Below are 20,463 nucleotides of genomic sequence, written 5' to 3'. Positions count from 1 at the left end.
TCTAGTACCGATTTTTGAATATTGACTATTGCCTTTACTCTTTGTAAGATGTCCATACCGATTAATCCATCGAATAATTGATGGAATTTGAACAGAACTAGTTTATAAGATGTAGTATCCGAGAATTCTTTGAATAAAGGAACTCTGGTCTTTTGGAAGACTTCGTGCACGTTAAGTGCGGTTTTATTTGAAATTGGGTTTGTTAGGTTAATTCGTTCTGAGTTTAGGACTAATTCAGGGTTAATGAATGACATGGTCGCCCCTGTGTCTATTAGAAATTTTAAAGGGTATCCGGAATTTAGGTGGATAATTATGTATGGTAAGGGCGACCCGGTCTCTCGTTTAATTAAGTACCCTGTTTGTTTCTCGAGGCACTTGGTAGAAAATTTGCGTCCTCGTCTATATTGTGTAGCTGAGTGTTAAGGGTATATTCGTTTGAAGCCTGTTCCATATTATTAATGGTACCCCTGTCCTGTTGGTGTTTGAATTATCGGGTCTATTGTGTTCGTAGTTACGGTTAGTCTGCATATTTTTGGGCATCATTGCCGGTACGTCATTTCTTCTGTATTGGATGTTATCTCTTACGTTCGGGGTGTATTGTTGGTATGTCCTCTTTCTACCGTTGTCTCTTGGTCCGTGGCTATCGATTTGGTTGCCCTGATATCGTCTTTGGTATTCGTTAGAAGACCCGATTTGTCGTCTGTACTCTGTCAGCGTAGTTTCCTGCTTTTTCTTATTTTCTTGGAAATAAATGTCCCTTTCCTTGATAGCCCATTCGAAAGCTTCTTGGAGGTTGGTAAATCTCATGGACCTTACCGTTAGACCGAGTAGGCCTTTGATACCCCTTACGAACGTATTCAGACAGGTGTCAGCGAACAAGTTCTTTGTTCTAATAGATATTGGTTCGTATTCTTTGGTATCGGTTAGTTTGAAAAAAAGTCGTTTTGATTTCGCTAATTTTTTCGAATAGAGCTTGAATTGGAAGCTTAAAATCAGCGAGGCTATGTAGTTCGGTCAAGAGAGTTTGTTCGTCTCGCTTGTCGAAACAATGCAGAATCAATGCGTCTTTAATTTCATCCCAATTAAGACTGGCTCCAGATGTGTGAATCGCATCGTCGGCCTTTCCTTCGATCTTTTGTCTAATTGCCCTTAAGAGACACCCTACGTCTTATCGGTTCCTCTGATTAATAGAAGAATTTCTTCTACGTTAATGAAGTCACTAAGTTTTTTGGGGTTGCCGTCATAAGGCGGTAGGTGACGGATTACGTCCAGAATCTTAAGGGACGAAACCAAGTCCATGTTGCTTGGTATAGCCGCTTGATTAAGTGGCGGAGAGCTTGCTGACGAATTCATCGACGATGTTGAAGGCAACCTAAAGACGGCCTGGAGTTGTTGTTGTTCGGGTTCTTCCCTAACGTCCGTTAAGCTAGTGCTAGCCCTGATCTTGCTCCTGGTGTTTGGGATAAGCTTTTTGACTTTCCCAATAGTCGACTTCTAATAATTTGTCTTTCTATCTCTAATAATGTAATGTAGTGATATGTTATTCTTTCTTATATCTCTTGTGCAATATAAAGGGTATAGGTATATTTTGGTATATTTTGTTTTTTTTGCACTGTGTTGGTATAACTGTCGGACCGCCGTGATAATTGTATCATACGCCTCAGTGACCTATTCGAACGAGTTCGTGTTGCGTCCAGCGTGTCGAGCGTCTGCTTGACTTGCTTCAGTGACCTGTTCAACATCGAACCGTTCGCGTCCAGCGTATTGATACAACCAGCGGTTTGTCACATAGCCATGTTGTTAGCTATGTATCAGTATAAATATATATATATATATATAGTTAAATAGTTTTTTAATCTAGCCGAACAAATGATCCGTATTTAAACTAAGATCAACGCTGAAAGTTAAATGGTTTTTATTTTTCAAGTCGAACAAATGATCCGTATTTAAACTAGGATCAACTCCGAAATAAATTAAACACTGAATAAATTCGGTTTTGGTTTTTATTAAATATCGGTTTTAGACTTATTGAACTTTACGGTATAACTTTCAACTTAAGACTAAAATCAAATGTGAGTGAGATTGAGGAGGGGTCTCTATGGGTTACAGAAATAAAGAATAGGAAAAAAAACGGAATATCTCCCAAGTGAAGTAATAGACGATCGACACGCAGATAACGCAGAAAATAGCTTTAAACGGTAAAATCATGTGATGTTCTTGGATGTTTACGTTAAGGAGAGCTTCAGAGAGAGCAGACGAAACTGCTAGGTCAGGTTTGGGAATCCGTTTACAAGAGCGGCCCAGTTTGGGTGGCGCGAATATTCAATTAACTGAGCGTGATGAGTTGGCGTGAATACGTCACTTCCCTTCCCTTAAAGATAAGCCTATACTTGGGCTGGGATTAATGGATATAGTAAGGGTAGTGGAACTTCTTCCATTCCATTCCATTTTGGTTTTTTCTTAATTTTAGTTTTGTATACATCATTATTCTATATATTTCATTAATTCATTTGTGGGTATTGGCTTAAAATTACAGATTGGATTTAGGTGCTTAATTATATTGGTGACACATTCATTGTTTATGGTATTTCTTTATTTTCATTACTATACACTTTGTTTTCTTTTTCAAAATATAATTGTGAATCTGTGTAGTCTAACTGGTAGCCATTTGAGTCGGGGTACGGGTTTGATTAATTTTCTTTCGTTTTTTGAATTGTGTTTTGTAGTAATGCATAGCTCTGTTTCTATTAGTAATTTTGTAACGGTCAGGGTCTGTTTGTTCTACGTTTTTGGTTGGTTTATATGGGTTGTCCAATTTGCCTTTTTGTAATGGTCCTTTTCTGTATCTTGTGTCGATATCGTGGTCTTCTCTACCTTTGTTTAATTTGTCTATTTTAGTTCTCTTTAGTTCCTGCGTGTTCAAGGCAGGTTGTCCTGCGTATAAGAATATGTGAGCGGGCGTTTGTCCCGTGGTGTCATGTTTTGTTTTGTGATTGTAAGTATAAAGTATAGTTTCTATTTTACTCAGGTCTGTTTCAGTATTTTTCATAGTATCGATTATTCTTATTTTTTCGTTAATGGTCTTATGAAAACGTTCTATATCTGCTACTCCTGTTTTCGTGGTATTTAGCTGTAGTTGTACTCCTTCTGTTTCTAACCATTCTTTTAATGCTAGACTTGAAAATGCACCATCTCTGTCTGTTTTTAATAGCTTCGGTTTTCCCAATTGATTAAATATGCGCATCAGGGCGTTCTTGCATTCTATCCAGTCCTTGGTTTTTATCTGCTCTAGTGTAGCGTATTTTGAATAAGTGTCTATGCAGCTCAAATAGTGTTTGCCTTCGGCTGAATAAATATCTGTAACGAATTTGTCTCTACAGAATTCTATACTTGGCGTGAGTTTAAATGGGACTTTGGTATTTCTATGCTCTGACTTTGCTAGATTACAAACTTGACATTCGTTTATAATGTTTTGGATTTGTAGTTGGCTATTTGGAAAAAAGTAGTTTTCACTAAATAATTTCTTAGTTTTCTGGATTCCTGGGTGCAATAACATTTCATGGGATTGAAGGATTAATTCCTTAAATTCTGCATATGATTTAATGTTTTTTAGTAAAGTTAGGCTTCTAATTACCTTTGTGGTGCTTGGGTTGATAATTTCTTTATGGGCTGCCTGTATTGTTTCAAAATCAGCGTCGCTGTCTATGTATAAAGCGCTGTGGTTGTTTACGAAGTAATCTATCAAATACTGTTTGGCTTTTTTATAAGTGAGTGTTTCGTACGAAATATGAATGATCTTTTTCTTATAATAATTCTCCTGTTTTACTTTTTCTGGTCCCTTAGTGAAAATGACTTGTCTATTGTAATTATTTTCCGTTTTTTCTGTTAGGGAAATTAAATTCTGGTTGTCTTCTTGGGCGCTGTGCTGTGTAGCTTCAGTAAAGAACGCTTCCTCTATAGTAATCCTGGATAGGGCATCTGCTACATGATTTTCTTTGCCTTTGACGTATTTAATATCGAAGTCGTATTCTGCAAGTCTGAATTTCCACTTTGTTAATTTAGCGTTGGGCTCCTTCATCTTGTGCAACCAGCACAACGGTTGGTGATCACTTGCTATTTCAAAATGTCGACCTAGCAAATAGTGTCTAAACGTTTTCGTTGCCCAAACAATAGCTAGTAGTTCTTTTTCAATCGTACTGTAGTTTGTTTCATGGTCGTCAAGTGTTCTGCTAATATAACTTATGGGGTGACCATCTTGAGAAAGTACTGCTCCTAGAGCTACATTACTAGCGTCTGTTGTGAGTACAAATTTTTTCTTGAAGTCTGGTGATCGAAGTATGGGATCGTTAGAAATAAGGAGTTTTAACCTTTTGAATGCCTCAATATATTCCGGGTTTTTACTATCTACTTTTTTGTCCTTTTTAAGACATGTTGTTAGGGGTTTTGCAATCTGTGCGAAATATGGTATGAACTTTCTATAAAAACCTGTGAGTCCTAAAAATGATTTTATCTCCTTCGGCTTAGTAGGAAGGGGGTAATTTTCTATTGCTCGTAGTTTTTCCGGGTTAGGTCTTATACCTTCTGGAGAAACCATATGTCCTAAGAAATATGTGTCGTGTTTTAAAAACTCGCATTTATCTAATTGGAGTTTTAGATTAATGCTTGAAAGACTGCACTAAGGGATTGAAGATGTTCCTCTAAGGAAGCTGAAAATACAATAATGTCGTCCAAGTATACCATACAGATTTTATTTAATAGTGGACGAAGTACATCGTTCATACATCGTTAGAAGGTAGCTGGGTCGTTTTTCAGTCCAAATGGCATACGGGTATACTCGTAATGCCCTGTCTTAGTTGTGAAGGCTGTTTTGGGGATAGACTCGGGGTCCATTTCTATTTATTGAAACCCTTTGATTAAGTCAATTGTAGTAAAATAGTTGCATCCTCCTAACTTGCTTAAGATTTCGTCCATATTTGGTATTGGGTATTTGTCTGCTATTGTTATTTCATTGAGGTTACGGTAGTCTATGGCTATTCTGTATTTCTTCTGTCCGGAGGTGTCTGTTTTCTTGGGTACTACTACAATAGGGCTACAATAAGGGGAATTGCTTTCTCGGATTATTCCCTGATCTAACATTTCTTTTATTTGGTTTTCTACTTCCGTATCTAGTCCGGGTACGTATCCGTAAGGCTTTCTGTATACTGGGTCATTATGGGATGTTCTAATAGTGTGTTTTACGTTATTAGTGAATGTGAGCTGGTCTCCCTTCTTATATTGAAGGTCCTGGAATTCTTTTAGGAGGGTTATCAATTTTGCTTTTTCTTCGGAATTTAAGTGGTCTATCCTAAAGGAATTATTCTGTGTATCTTGAATATGTATTTCTTCTGAAGGAAGGAAGGCATCGATCATTTCGTGCACGTGTCCGTATATTGTAACTGTACGGGGTCCGTAATTTACTGATGTAGTTCCTTCGTCAAGTAATTGTCGTCCTAAAATCAAGTCGTATTTAGTTGAAAAAGGATATATCAAAAAATCGTATGGTTTAGGGAAAAGATTATTTTTTGGTAACGTTACTTTCTTTTGTGCAATGAACTGGCCATTACTTGAGTTTATTTTCTTTGCTATCTCTTGGATTGGTAATTTGAAAAAATTTTGAGTGGCCATATTTACTGTTGAGCCTGTGTCTATTAAGCATTTTAAATTGAGTCCTTTGTGTTTAATAATTATGAATTGGCTTGTTCCGAGGCTTGGGGCCGAAAATTCTCAGCCGTTTCAGCTTCTGTTATTAATTCCATAGGAGGTTCAGTTGGCTCTTCTCTTGCCTCTGCCATCTCTTGTATGCCAACCGGATGTTGTTGTGGGGGGTCGTAAGGCATGTAATAAATCGGGATGTTGTTGGGGGGCGGCCCGTAAGGCATGTAAAGATCGAAAGGATATTGGGGATGATTCCCGTAATGCATGTAAGGATTGAACTGTTGATGGGTTTGGTCTAATTCTTCTTGGTAATGAGCCTCATCAAAACTCATACGTGATTGTCCACTGTCAGACGGTCGTTGTCTCTTTAGTGCTGGTCCACCGGTCGTTATAATTTCTCTTGTATTTAGTGCGTTTGAATAACTAAGTCCTGGTCGGTTCTGGTCAAATGTATGTTGACGATTCAATGGTCTGGGTTGAGCTATAACAGATACGTTAGGTTGAGGGTGAAGTTGACGGTATTGGTATTGGGAAAACGGATTGGGGTTAGTTCTGGATAATTGAGGTGGTATATATGAAATTGGTTGGCGAATTGGTTGATACATGGCGTTGTATGATGGTTGGAATGGTGTTGTATGATTATAGTAGTTAGTTGTTTGTCTGTGAGTTGCATTGTTTGGTGATTTAATGGGATTTGAGACTGGCTTTGTATTGTTCTTGTATGTAGTTGCTATTTCATAAATTCCCTTTTCTTGCAATATATTTATTAATGATCTTAAATTCGGAATTTCGCATTTAACTATTCTTAACTGTATGTGAGTTGGTAATCTTAGAATTAATGTTTCTATACTGGTTCGTATTAGTTGGTTATACAGGGCAGTTTCTGCAGTGTCGCTTTCTAAGTCTAACTTATTTGTTAATATCTGCCGTCTACGTTCGGCTTCTTCTAAAAATTCACGAACGTTACCTCGGAATTGGGTATTCCGGAAATCCTCCAATAGTAGATGATTTGGTCTCTGGGGCTTGTAGTTTAGGATCAGATGAGTCCTGAGTTCCGTCCAGGTGGTGAGGTTCGTAACTCCTAGTGTGCGGATGACCTCTCCCGCGATGTTGCGCTCAATGTGTCCGAAGATGGTGAGCTTCTGCCGTTCGTCGGTCGTTTGATATAGTGCCAGGATGAAATCGATGCGGCTGATGAACGTATACAGGGTCTGTGGGTCCCCGTTGAAGTGTTCGACTCCATTTATTTGTCGTTCAACTTGAATCATGTTCGAGTCGGACAGCATTATTGGGCTTGGTGCTGCTACTGCCATTTTTTTTTTTTTTTATTAGAGTACAAAATTGTTGGTTTCTTTCTTTTTTGTTTTTAAATGTTTATAGTTGCTGATGTTTCGTGAGTAGCGGTTATTTCATAATTTTATTATTGTTAATTTTATTTTTGTATTGTATAGTTTTAGTTTATTTTTAATTTATTCAAACTTTATATCTTCAGTTTTTTGTTTGTCTTCATTTAAATATTATTCACTCTTATTGATTTTTCACTTATGTTACGTTTGAAGTCTATAACTCTCCTCTCTTGAAAACACGTTAAGATTTATTTCTTTTGTTATTTTCCGTTGAGTTTAGATATAGTTTATTTAGATATATATTTTCTTTGAGTGTATATAGTTTTGTTTTATATGCACTTATTTAATAGTTCGTATTAAAGATTTTTTTTTTTTTTTAACTGATTGATTTGGGTTTACTTCCTTATGTTTTGTTTAACTTAGATTTTAATTTTTCACTTATTTGGTAATTCCTTTATATATTTAGTTTTAGGTTCTTTTTTTTTATTTTTTTATTTTCCAGCAATTCACTTGTTCGGAGTAACCAAAAAAAAATTTCTGGATTTATAGCTCCGGTAAATGTTGGAAGTTCACTGTTGTTTAAACAGATGTGTCTCACTGTTCTTTTAAGTGTAGGCGTATTAATGGTCAACACTTCACTTTCACAGTAACACTACGTAAGTTCTTTGGCGAATAACACAGATTACAGGAATTAAAAATTTTATATTTTCGCATCAAGCAATCTTTGAGTTATCCTACCGACTGCGCCAGTTAAATAGTTTTTTAATTGAGCCGAACAAATGATCCGTATTTAAACTAAGATCAACGCTGAAAGTTAAATAGTTTTTATTTTTCAAGTCGAACAAATGATCCGTATTTAAACTAGGATCAACTCCGAAATAAATTAAACACTGAATAAATTCGGCTTTGGTTTTTATTAAATATCGGTTTAAGACTTATTGAACTTTACGGTATAACTTTCAACTTAAGACTGATTTCAAATGTAAGTGAGATTGAGGAGGGGCCTCTATGGGTTACAGAAATAAAGAATAGGAAAAAAACGGAATATCTCCCAAGGTTGTGAAGTGAAGTAATAGACGATCGACACGCAGATAACGCAGAAAATAGCTTTAAACGGTAAAATCATGTGATGTTCTTGGATGTTTACGTTAAGGAGAGCTTCAGAGAGAGCAGACGAAACTGCTAGGTCAGGCTTGGGAATCCGTTTACAAGAGCGGCCCAGTTTGGGTGGCGCGAATATTCAATTAACTGAGCGTGATGAGTTGGCGTGAATACGTCACTATATATATTTTTTTTTTCATTTGTTTTTTTTTTTTATTTTATAATTTTTTTTTTTTTTTTTTTGTTTGTTTATATTCTTTTTTTGCTTGTTGCACTATGTTGGTACAACTGTCGGACCGCCGTGATAGTTGTATCATACGCCTCAGTGACCTATTCGAACGAGTTCGTGTTGCGTCCAGCGTGTCGAGCGTCTGCTTGACTTGCTTCAGTGACCTGTTCAACATCGAACCGTTCGCGTCCAGCGTATTGATACAACCAGCGGTTTGTCACATAGCCATGTTGTTAGCTATGTATCAGCCGTTTGCCCCGACACTGTTTGCACGTCAACGTGTTCACGTTGTGAAAGCCGAAAAAGGGGCCGCATCGAACTTGTTGCTCGGTTGCAGCGAGCTGCCAGCGATATGTGGGCGTTTGGCCTGACGCTAAGTTTATTGGCATTATTTTTTTTTTCTGTGGTTTATATCATCGTTGAATATTTAAATATTTATTATTATTTAACTTCTTTTCTTTTTTTTTTTGAAATTTCGATTAATTTATTTAGTTTATTATCATATTTATTTATTTATACGTTGATTTTGATTTTATTTGTACACCATCTTTCACATCACTACACAGCTACTCACAGTATTAGACTTATTATGATTCTCATCCTGGTTGCAGGTGTCCCCTGGGTTGTATCTTGTTCGTAATTCGACTGCGCCAGTTACCAGTGCCTCCTGCAGCTGGTGTGTGAGTGTGTGTGTGTCCTTGTATGTATTTGAATCCAAGTGGTTTAATCCAAGTAGTTTAATCCAAGTAGTTTAATTAAGAAAACAAGCGACTGCTCTGGTTTGTGTTTCAAAATGAACTGAACTCTAATTTATTAGTCGAATAAAAACTTAAGCTAAAATGTTTACAAGAATGTGCTGTTTTTTTTTTATTGTCCGAAATGCTGCTGCGGCAGTTTTAGTTTTGTTTACCAGAACTGTCGCAATGGACATCCTGTCCACTGCTGCGTCAGCATTGCAACAGTGTTGGAGTTATTGCATTGCAACAGTGTTGGAGCTAGTGGAGCGATGAACTGCTCCTAGGTGGCTTGGCGGGTGGTACCGAATTGTGTATACTCTGTATAGGCGATTGGGTAACTCGCGCCCTGTGGGTGTGTGTTTTTTTTTTTGTATTTTTTTTAATTCGATTATGGAACATAATGAAGATTAATTATTTAACAACGTAACAGTAAGTAGGGCAAATCCAGGACCCCCCGCGGTATGGCCGTGAAGCATTGCTTCGCGAGGACGATCAGGATTTTCTCACTCGTGGACCCTCCTGGCTCTCTCGGCTCTTCTGTGCTCGAAGGTTATCGCTGCGGCGAAGTTGATGACCGCTTGCTATTCCGCCTCCCCCGGCAGCATGAATGGGACTAGGTTATCCGTATTCAGTCTGCTGCCAAGTACGGTTTCCAGAGAGCTCCGTTTCCTTGCGTATTTATTGCACGAGAAATGAACGTGCTCAGCTGTTTCGCTCGGTCCACTTCCGCACCATGGGCAATCGTCCGCCTCCTCATGTCCAAAGCTCTTCAGATAGCTGCGAAAGCAACCGTGCCCACTGATCAGCTGCGTTAGATGGAACGATATTTCGCCATGCTTTCGTTCTAACCACGGCTTGAGGTTGGGAGTCAGCTGCTACGTCCAGCGACCTTAAGCTCGTTGTTCCACCTGTGCTGCCATGTCTCCAGGGTGTGCTGCCTTGCTTCTGCTCGTATTGCCCTCTTGACGCAGGGGGAGAGGCTTCTACCGTGGGTTTGGTTGAAGACCATTTTGTTTTCCTGCGCTAACAGGTATAGAGGCGGTATTCCTGCGATCACCAATGCCGCCGCGTTGTACACTGTTCTGAAGGCGCAGCAGATACGTAGTGCCGACAGTCTGTGGGTAGCATTTAGGCCCTGGGCGTAGCTTTCGGTTCCCAGCGCTTTTGCCCACACCGGGACGGCATATAGCATGGTCGCTCGGGTGACGCTCATCAGTAGCCGTCTACTCGCCTGTTTTGGGGCTCGGGTGTTCAACAATTTGGTTTATAGCGTCCGATTTACTCCTGCTGCTTTCGAGCTAGCGTAGGCTAGGCGTTCACGGAACGAAAGCCTGGTGTCTATCATGACTCCCAGGTACTTAATTTCCCGAGAGGAGGACACCGTGGTACTGCCTACTTCGACAGTGGCCGTCTCCACTGCCTTCCTAGAGCTAATCAGGTCAGCCTCCATCTTCTCCGGCGCCAGCTCTAGCCTCATTGAACTGAGCCATTGTTCAATGGCCCTGATGTTTTGGTTACACTTCTCGTCCGCCTTGCCGGGATGCTTGTCAACAACGAGCAAGGCCACGCGTCCTTTGGCTTAGGGCTATCCTTACCCTTGCTTGGTTCTTCGTGGCTGGATGGGCGCTTAGGGGTTGTCTGTTGGCTAGCATCTGCTCTTGCCGTGCGTGGGTGGGTGTGGGGTGGTGAGCAGGGGAAAAAAAAGCTTTTATTATGTTATCTCCCTCTATTATTAGGGGGATTATTATATTATTATTATATCTCTATTTATGCAATTTTGGTTGAGTATGGTTTTAGGTAAGTTCCAAGTTAATTATATACATAACGACATAACTGATTTCAAAATATAAAACTAGAACTAAAAAAGACAGAAGGGTGAGATTCGGAATACAGAATCTAGAGGCATAGACGCAGCGCAAGATTGTTAGCCCAAGTTGCCAGGTAAAAAACGTCCACACTTTTGAAAAATGTGTTGATATTTATTCATATATCTATTAGACTTTCTAATTTCTATCGATTTGCCGAACCGGTCACGCCCACACTTTGGAACAGTTTGTATATTTTTTCTCATTTTTTCCCCAATATCTATTGAGATCCAAGAAAAATGAACAAATTTCGCGTTCGCATTCACACTAGCAGAGTAAAGAGTATCTGATAGTCGGGAAACTCAACTCACTCTATATTTTTATTTTTTTTGTGATTATTTTTTGAAAAATAATTTAATAAGCAATCACTAATCACGCATTCGGTTGTTTTTTTTTAGCTCACAATTTTTGGTATTATATAAGATATGGGCTAGTGTAACACAATACAAAAAACACAAAATAAATATCTCTCCGTTTGAATTTATTAATTTTGTCCACAAAAAGGTACCATTCAGCCTACAGTTCGTCCCTATGGCCTTAGTTCCGTTTTGAGGGGGAGGAGTTATCGGTGACGGCACAAGCCTGCGTTCACCTCCCCCGAAACACCCACGAGCAGTGACCCAATATATGGAACGTTCGACCCGTACACAGAGCGTAGAGAAGTCATAAACCAGGATTCAGCAGAAACAGACGAAAGCACTGGATGGGGTATCCGGGCAAACCGCAGACGCAGGGGTTTCACAGCTGCAACAAATTGTACACTAGGCTAAGCTAGAAGTATTTTGAGAAATAAAATTCAAAACAAACCCTCAAATAATTACCAGGATTGTAATTGCAATCCCTTGTACGACGTTACTCTCGCGGTTAAGTATTCAATTTTGAAACGCATCCTTATTATTTAAGCTTTATTCCTAATTTCATATACTTTACTTAGCTATATTCTTTCATATTTTTTACTCATATATAAATTATTATAATATTAATTATATAAGTATATCTTTCGATAAAGCTGACAGAAGAGGAATTCGGTAATGAGAGGCGTTGTTATGTTATCTGGAACCGCCCAATCCATGATCACCATCTTCGAGTCTTACTCAGGTGATCCCTTTTGCACCCTTAAAACCACAAAATAATCTGCCGAGTAAATAAGTAGTGTTTACAACTTCTATCCAGCTAAACATTTCTCAGGAATTCTATAAACTTATTAATTCATGACCGCTAGATAATTATAAAAATTTTTAATAAGCTGCTAAATATTTCTTCGTATAATTTGCCAGTTCTCGAAAACTTATAAATTCACAAATTTATATAATTAATAATTTTTGTTTTGTTTCCATTTCTTTTCATTGTACACTTCCTTTCCTTTCTAGAGAGTTTATAATTTTATAGTATTTTAAGCTTAATTAATTTCCCAAAATTTTTCTGTCCTGGTAAACATGCGTTGCGTAGCTCGTATTTACAAAATTTTCGACTCAATTTCGAGGGATCAAGAGGCCAACCTTTCCCATGCGGGATCAAGCACGATTTTCACTCTAACCCCTTTGACGAAATGCGCTGGAACACGAGTTTGAACCTCAAAGCTGCCTTTTGACAACTTTAATAGCAATGGCCGGCTGCACTGTTTGTTTTACTGACTCTTTTTGGCTAGAGGCTGCTACAGATTAATTAAATTCACTCGGGGCTCCTCTGGTCGGAGAAAGTGCCGCTCAATGTCGATTACACTGACGCACCTTCAACCGGTAATACCGGTCCGGTATGCATTAATTTGCATTATATAATTAAAGTGCACACTTTAGGCCGAAATGTATATATATGTCATAACGCTTATGTCGCCGTTACAAAACAAACTAGATGCTCCAGAGAGTTGACACTCACTAACCGCATTTTGTAACAAACTGTTTTCCTTGGTCCACTAGCTTAAGCCAACGCTCGTTCTGAAACTCCCCTGTCACTTCTAACCATACCAAGTCCTTGATTTTCCTGCTCCGAGAATGGATCTTCGCTTGCAGTGCTCGTCATTCCTTCTGTCTCACTGCCCCACACCTCCTCACTGTCTGTTTTCATTAACCGTCACCTTCTCCATGCGTTCTAGCAAATTGTGACCTCCTCCGCCCGTTTTAGCTTACTGCCTTGACGTTTTTCTTGTTGTTTTATTATTTGTCTTTCTAATTTTTATCGACACGCTAAACAGGCCCACTTCATTGCCCACAAGTCAACCACAGCCCTCTCGCACAAACTTTAGAAAATTTTTCGATTGTAGTATTTTCATCGCCAATTTCAATCGACATGCCAAGAGATTTTTTTAAAATTTCTGCTTCGCACTCCAACTAACTGTTTCATTAAATTATTCTTATCCAAGTGTTAGTGCACTGTCGTGTTTCTTAATTTTGTTAATTAATTCAGAATATATCATATTGGTTATCAATTTATAGTGCTTCATGGAGGAGGTTAAGGAACACCCATACGTCTTGGAATGTGAAGCCGCTAAGCCACTGATCGTTGACACCTTTAAATTTATGTACGACCTGGACTTTTTGAATCCTCAGGCAGACGAGGTAATGTTAATTTTGTTTCCCTTTCTACCAATACAACACTATATTTTTATATTTAACCCAAGCTTACCACTCCACCACTGGCAATGCCAAGGCTACCGCACGAAGTCATCTTTGCGATAGGCGGCTGGAGCGGTGGCACCTCTAAAGGTTGCATCGAGACTTATGACACGAGGGCAGACAGATGGGTAACCATTAACGCAGAGGATCCTGCTGGTCCCCGAGCGTATCATGGAACCGCAGTGCTTGGTTTCAAAATATTCTCGATTGGCGGATATGATGGCGTGGAGTATTTCAACACTTGCCGAGTTTTTGACGCGGTTAAAAAAAAATGGAACGAAATCGCACCGATGCATTGCAGGCGCTGCTACGTAAGTGTAACAGAGCTAAATGGTATGATATATGCAATCGGCGGCTACGACGGGCATAACCGACTGAACACTGTGGAGCGGTATAATCCAAGGACCAACCAGTGGTCCGTTATCCCGCCAATGAACATGCAACGCTCTGATGCCAGCGCCTGTACTTTGCAAGAACGCATATATGCTACAGGGGGATTTAACGGCCAGGAATGCCTAGACAGCGCCGAGTATTATGACCCTGTAACCAACATTTGGACTAGAATACCTAACATGAATCATCGTCGGTCTGGAGTGAGCTGCGTGGCCTTTAGAAACCAGCTTTACGTTATCGGCGGCTTTAACGGAACAGCGCGTCTATCTACCGGAGAACGCTTTGATCCGGACACGCAAACTTGGCACTTCATTCGTGAAATGAACCACTCTCGCAGTAACTTCGGGCTTGAGATTATAGACGATATGATTTTCGCTATAGGCGGCTTTAACGGCGTCTCAACGATCTCTCATACGGAATGCTATGTAGCCGAAACAGACGAATGGATGGAAGCCACAGATATGAACATTGTTCGTTCCGCCTTGTCTGCCAATAACATAGCTGGGCTCCCAAACAAGCGAGACTATATACACAAAGAGCGGGATCGCCTAATGGAGGAGCGGCGTCAGCGTCTTATGGCAACCGCCATGGCTCGGGAGAATATAGGACACGGCAATGCCTCGCAGATGTTAGTTGAAAACAATAACAGAGCCATGGATGACTACGAAAGTCCTGATGAAGTAGATGAGACTGATGAGCAAGTGCAATCAGCACGCATAACCCGGACTATACCACCGTCTGTAGGGCTTCTAAACCCAGCAATTGCTGCTGAAACGATACCAGGTCAATCTCAATTGGTGTCCACTGTTCAACTTAATAGAGTAATGGAGGATCGCGGTATCGCGGCCAACAATAGGCGGATTCGTGTGCAACTGCGAAATCAACGTCATGGCTCGCATCATGAAATTCGTCGTCGTACATAGGAGTTGGCGTCAAAATCCGGCTCGGATACCAAAAAAATACACATTTTTCATAAGAGTGCAGATAAAGCGTTAGCGTGTGGCAAGATTTCTTCAGCCTTATAAACCCACGTCCGTTAAACCCATTTTTCGAGACATTTACACGAAGAAAAAAAACAAGGTTATGTATGCTTTTGCCAAATTACCAAATTAAGAATATCAGATTTGGAACTTTGAATTTTAAATTAAATTATCAAGAAATTACACAATCAAGTTTACATCAAAATTTATCGCAATATTTTAAATAAAGCATTACTAATTTGCAGAAAACCAGAATGCACAAAAAAAAATATTTTATTATTTCTCAGTTTCCAACGGTAACCTTCTTAGTAATTTCCGAAATAAAACATTTTGGTTTGAGCCATGAAAAAAAGAAACAAAGGGTTTTTACGAACTGATTTCTTTCATTAGTGGCATGCCGCTAGCTCAGTCTTTTCCCACGGCGGAGTATTTCCCGTGCCACACAGCTCGCAACATAAGCATCGAGAGCTATCGACGCCTTACGGCCGTACATACCTACGATCACTTATAAGCAGACAAACAGAAAAAGGTAAGCAAAAGAATTCATTTTAAACGACGAAAACTGGTGGCCGCAGATGTTTTGACCATGTGCACCCACCCTGCCTAGGATGTTCGGAGGATTTTCCGGACATCATCCATTATCAATACGTAGGCGTCCCTCCAGACGATTATGACTGCTCCATCTTCCCTACAGTGAATACTCATTACTCATTCTGGTGCGTTCTCTTGCTTAAATAAATGTATATAATATTATTTTATATAATTATGGACTAATCTAATATTGATCGTCGCGTGCTTTTGTACAGGTCAAAGTAGAAAGTTTAGGAAGCAATTGTTGGTGCTTAGACTGCACTACATGGGCGTATTTACATACGTATCGCCAATTGTGGCGGTCGACGCCTTTGGAATAGCAAAGGAATCTACGGGAGTCAAGGGAGGTTTACCCAGAAGACTCCTAATCCAACGAAAGTGTCCCCCTGCGCTCGGCTACTTAAATGCTTGGAACTCACCGGCGTTATCGAGATCGCCTCAGAGATGATGGATTGGGATCCTGACTCCGGAATGCCTGGTGGACGGGTAAGTTCCCAAAGCTGGCTCAATTCTGTAGCGGCGAAGTTAAGTGCGAACTTGGTCCAAGTAATATATATATTTAAAAAAAAAAAAAAAAAAAATAAAACTGAAATGAATAGAAATTTCGAATGATTGAGTTTATTTTAGTTGGTTACCGATAGCTGAACATCATTCGGCCTATGTATGGGTTATTACAGCGAATGAATTGAACAGATTAATTAAATTCACTTTGGGCTCCTCTGGTCGGAGAGAGTGCCGCTCAATGTCGATTACACCGACGCATCTTCAACCGGTAATACCGGTCCGGTATATAATTATATAATTGGCATTATATAATTAAAGTGCATACTTTAAGGCCGAAATGTATATATTTGTCATAACGCTTCTGTCGCCGTTACAAAACAAACTCTAGAAGCTCCAGAGAGTTGACACTCACTAACCGCATTTTGTAACAAACTGTTTTCCTTGGTCCACTAGCTTAAGCCAACGCTCGTTCTGAAACTCCCCTGTCACTTCTAACCATACCAAGTCCTTGTTTTTCCTGCTCCGAGGATGGATCTTCGCTTGCAGTGCTCGTCATTCCTTCTGTCTCACTGCCCCACACCTCCTCACTGTCTGTTTTCATTAACCGTCACCTTCTCCATGCGTTCTAGCAAATTGTGACCTCCTCCGCCCGTTTTAGCTTACTGCCTTGACGTTTTTCTTGTTGTTGTTTTATTATTTGTCTTTCTAATTTTTATCGACACGCTAAACAGGCCCACTTCATTGCCCACAAGCCAACCACAGCCCTCTCGCACAAACTTTAGAAAATTTTTCGATTGTAGTATTTTCATCGCCAATTTCAATCGATATGCCAAGAGATTTTCATTAAATTATTCTTATCCAAGTGTTAGTGCACTGTCGTGTTTCTTAATTTTGTTAATTAATTCAGAATATATCATATTGGTTATCAATTTATAGTGCTTCATGGAGGAGGTTAAGGAACACCCATACGTCTTGGAATGTGAAGCCGCTAAGCCACTGATCGTTGACACCTTTAAATTTATGTACGACCTGGACTTTTTGAATCCTCAGGCAGACGAGGTAATGTTAATTTTGTTTCCCTTTCTACCAATACAACACTATATTTTTATATTTAACCCAAGCTTACCACTCCACCACTGGCAATGCCAAGGCTACCGCACGAAGTCATCTTTGCGATAGGCGGCTGGAGCGGTGGCACCTCTAAAGGTTGCATCGAGACTTATGACACGAGGGCAGACAGATGGGTAACCATTAACGCAGAGGATCCTGCTGGTCCCCGAGCGTATCATGGAACCGCAGTGCTTGGCGTGGATGGCGTGGAGTATTTCAACACTTGCCGAGTTTTTGACGCGGTTAAAAAAAAATGGAACGAAATCGCACCGATGCATTGCAGGCGCTGCTACGTAAGTGTAACAGAGCTAAATGGTAACAGCTCGCTTAAAAGTCTTTGATCTTGTGTTTTCGTGCACAGTGGTCTGATTTTAGACAAATGTGGAAACAGTTAATGTTGTCTGCTTTTATAAAAACTGCTGCCAGGTTATAAAACCTGAGCAGCCAAAAATGATTTGTTTGCTATGTAATAGAATAGTGCACACTAAGTGCGCTGGCTTTAATGACCGAACAAGTGAGAACCTAGCAAAGGGTAAAAATCTAAATTACTGTAGTGATGCTTGCGCTGTCATCTAAGAAAGTTCAGCGATCCGACTACCAGAAGGCAGCGGGACCACAGCGCCTACCCAGTGCTCCGCCCCAAGCCACTGCAGCGGGAAGAAAGTCACAAGAACCGCATAGGAGGGAGTCCTGATGCGCTGGTTATCAGCCCATCAGCTGGGTTACCGTACAGCGAAGCGCTGTTGCTGGTCACAAGAGACCAGGACGCCATAGGAGAAAATGGAACCATGGTCAAGAGAACGGCCAAAGGCGAACCGATCCTCGACCTACGCGCCTCTGCCCAAGACTTGACGCAGAAGCTCAAGGTGGACATGGAAGACCGCGCCAGCCTTCGCACGTTAACATAATCAAAAGTATTTTTTGATTCGCGACCTAGACGAGCTAACTACAGAGGATGATCTTAGGAGGGTCCTGGAGTACCAAGCAGATATCCCAGCAGCAGTGGTAGCAATCAAGAGCCTGTCAAAAGACTGTTGAGATAGCAGTTCAAGCAAATCTGGCGGATCCGCTGATCAAGCGTGGCAAACTGAGGGCAGGATGGTCCCAATGCCTGAACAAAGAACCGGAGCCCCGCCAAAGATGCTTCAAATAACTAGAGGAAGGCCACAAAGCGGCCCATTGTAGAAACGCCGTAGACAGAAGCCAATGCTGCTACAGATGAGGGTCTGCTGGACACAATGCCGCAGAGTGCCCCAACGAGTCTTATTGCTTTCTGTGAGCAAGCATAGGAAGCCAAGCGACAAATCACCAAGCAATGTGGGCAAAGGAGCACCAAAGGCACTACAATGATGCGTTTCATTCAGCTCAATCTGAAACACTGCACGGCAGCCGAACCCTTCTAGTAAAGACTTTGCGAGAACGCAGAGTGGAGCTTGCGTTACTTAGCGACAGCACCAGAAAAGCAGCGATCTGGGCTCTGTGGTGAACCTCACCTTCACTAGCGGCTCGTCGTTCAGGCTCTCGAGGTTGAGACTCAGCGAGGACTACACTGGCAGTGATCATTTGGCCATCATTTGTGATCTGGCCCTTCTAGACCCAAGCCCAGCAGCAGCTCAAGCCAGGAAAAAATTGAAAGCGGACACCCTGGACACGCAGTTATTTCGAGAGCAGTTCCTACCCTCGGGTAACCTCTCTCGGTCCCAGTTTGGCTTCAGGAAAGTGCGGTCCATGGTCGACGCAGTCAACAGAGTGGTCGAAGTGGCAGCCCAAGCAATCGAGGGCACCATATGGAAGGGGCTAAGCAAAGAGTACTGCCTCATGGTCACACTGGACATCAGGAACGCCTTCAACACAGCGAGGTGGAACCGGATCCTAGAAGCACTAATTGGCTTCAGGGTGCCAGCCTACCTAGTCAGGATTGTTCGCACCTACTTCTCGAGACGGGTCCTACGCTGCGAGTCGTCTGAAGGAGTCTTCATCCAGCATGTCACCGGTGGAGTCCCGCAAGGCTCGGTTCACCGGTGGAGACCCGCAACGCTCGGTTCTTGGCCGTGTATGACGGGATATTCCGCCTACCGCTGGTTGGTAGGAGCAAGTTCGTAATTTTCGCGGACGACATCGCTTTGCTGGTTGTTGACAAGCATCCCGGTCAGGCTAGGGTAACGTGCAACAGAAACATCAGGGCTATTGAACAGTGAATCAGCTCAATGGGGCTGGCGCCGGAAAAGACGGAGGCTGTACTGATAAGCTCCAGGGAGGTAGTGGTGACGGCCACTGTCGAAGTTGGCAGTACCTCGGTGGCCTCCTCTCGGGCAATTAAGTACTTGGCAGTCATGATAGACACCTAGCCTATGCTAGCTCGAAAGCAACAGAAGTAAATCGGTCATTATTAACAATAATGTAAACCAAGCCCACGGTAGGAGCCTCTCCTCCAGCGGTCAATACGAGCAGAAGCAAAGCAGCGCACACTGGAGACATGGCAGCACAGGTTATTTTTTTCTCATATTTTTATTTTTGCCACGGCTTTTCTAACGCCCTAAGACCGCCATAGACAGCCACGCCCACATTCTTGAAAAATCTGTGGATAATTTTTTCATAAGTTTAATAGTCTTGTATATTTCTATCGATTAGCCAAAAAACTTTTTGTCACGTAGCGCCCTAAACTAACACGCCTACACTTTTGAAAAAGGTTAAGATTTAACTTAGTTAATTAGTTAATTAACTTAGTTAGTTAGTTAGCCACACTGAACACGTATTGAAAATACCGCCGCTTCAGGCTCTAGATCGTGAGATCGGATTGCTGGACTGGACCAGCATGAAGGATATAATTTAAGTTTGTTTTATTTGCTTACGGACGCGAAGCTTTGTAGTGGTACTTTCGTGCCTTTTTACCGCATGATCAGGAAGATGATAAGTCGGAGAATTATGAGTCGATGGAACTACATTCATATGACCCAGATCCATATACTCCTGGATTGCGATGTCATATTGTATTTTTAGGGGAAAGTCTCTTTTTAAAGGATTATCGTTTCTTAGAAACTGAGCTAACGCAATGGACCAGGAATATCCTAAATTGGATCCAGAATTTTCGGGTTCACAGAGCGGGAGCGTCACCTTCCCGCTTGCGTCTTTCATTGTAGTTTGGACGAATTAATAAGATCAGACTCTTTTACCATCTTGACTGGTAGATCCTCGACCTTACAGACTGCTGAGAAGTGTGGCGAGCGGATCAGTGTCGCCACCCGTTTCGGATTACCATTGGAAGAGCGGGCAGATCCTTCAGAGAATTCCGGGGATGGGA

At 41.0% G+C, this 20,463-nt stretch overlaps 2 protein-coding genes across 2 annotated transcripts; both read left to right on the top strand.

Annotated features, from left to right (window-relative positions):
- The first annotated feature begins 13,379 nt into the window (after nucleotides 1–13,379).
- On the top strand, nucleotides 13,380–15,212 carry LOC117150749 (kelch-like protein 10). Its single transcript, XM_033317783.1, has 2 exons — nucleotides 13,380–13,527; nucleotides 13,590–15,212. The coding sequence occupies exons 1-2, from the start codon at nucleotides 13,411–13,413 to the stop codon at nucleotides 14,898–14,900; spliced, it is 1,428 nt and encodes a 475-aa protein (XP_033173674.1). The 5' UTR covers nucleotides 13,380–13,410; the 3' UTR covers nucleotides 14,901–15,212.
- A 1,751-nt stretch (nucleotides 15,213–16,963) lies between these two features.
- LOC117137815 (kelch-like protein 10) lies at nucleotides 16,964–17,503 on the top strand. Its single transcript, XM_033299497.1, has 2 exons — nucleotides 16,964–17,111; nucleotides 17,174–17,503. Exons 1-2 carry the CDS (start codon nucleotides 16,995–16,997, stop codon nucleotides 17,501–17,503), a joined length of 447 nt encoding a protein of 148 aa, XP_033155388.1. The 5' UTR covers nucleotides 16,964–16,994.
- Nucleotides 17,504–20,463: the final 2,960 nt, after the last annotated feature.

This window comes from Drosophila mauritiana, chromosome 2L (assembly GCF_004382145.1).
Source record: "Drosophila mauritiana strain mau12 chromosome 2L, ASM438214v1, whole genome shotgun sequence".
Taxonomy (NCBI): Eukaryota; Metazoa; Arthropoda; class Insecta; order Diptera; family Drosophilidae; genus Drosophila; species Drosophila mauritiana.
Note: the sequence above shows the minus strand (reverse complement) of the source record. Positions and strands in the feature narration are given on the sequence as shown.

Excerpts from the sequence above, each read along its gene's own strand:
- LOC117150749 (XM_033317783.1), top strand. The coding sequence starts at position 13,411 with ATGGAGGAGGTTAAGGAACACCCATACGTCTTGGAATGTGAAGCCGCT. Across the intron at positions 13,528-13,589 it reads TGAATCCTCAGGCAGACGAG|CTTACCACTCCACCACTGGC; the intron begins GTAATGTTAATT and ends ATTTAACCCAAG.
- LOC117137815 (XM_033299497.1), top strand. The coding sequence starts at position 16,995 with ATGGAGGAGGTTAAGGAACACCCATACGTCTTGGAATGTGAAGCCGCT. Across the intron at positions 17,112-17,173 it reads TGAATCCTCAGGCAGACGAG|CTTACCACTCCACCACTGGC; the intron begins GTAATGTTAATT and ends ATTTAACCCAAG.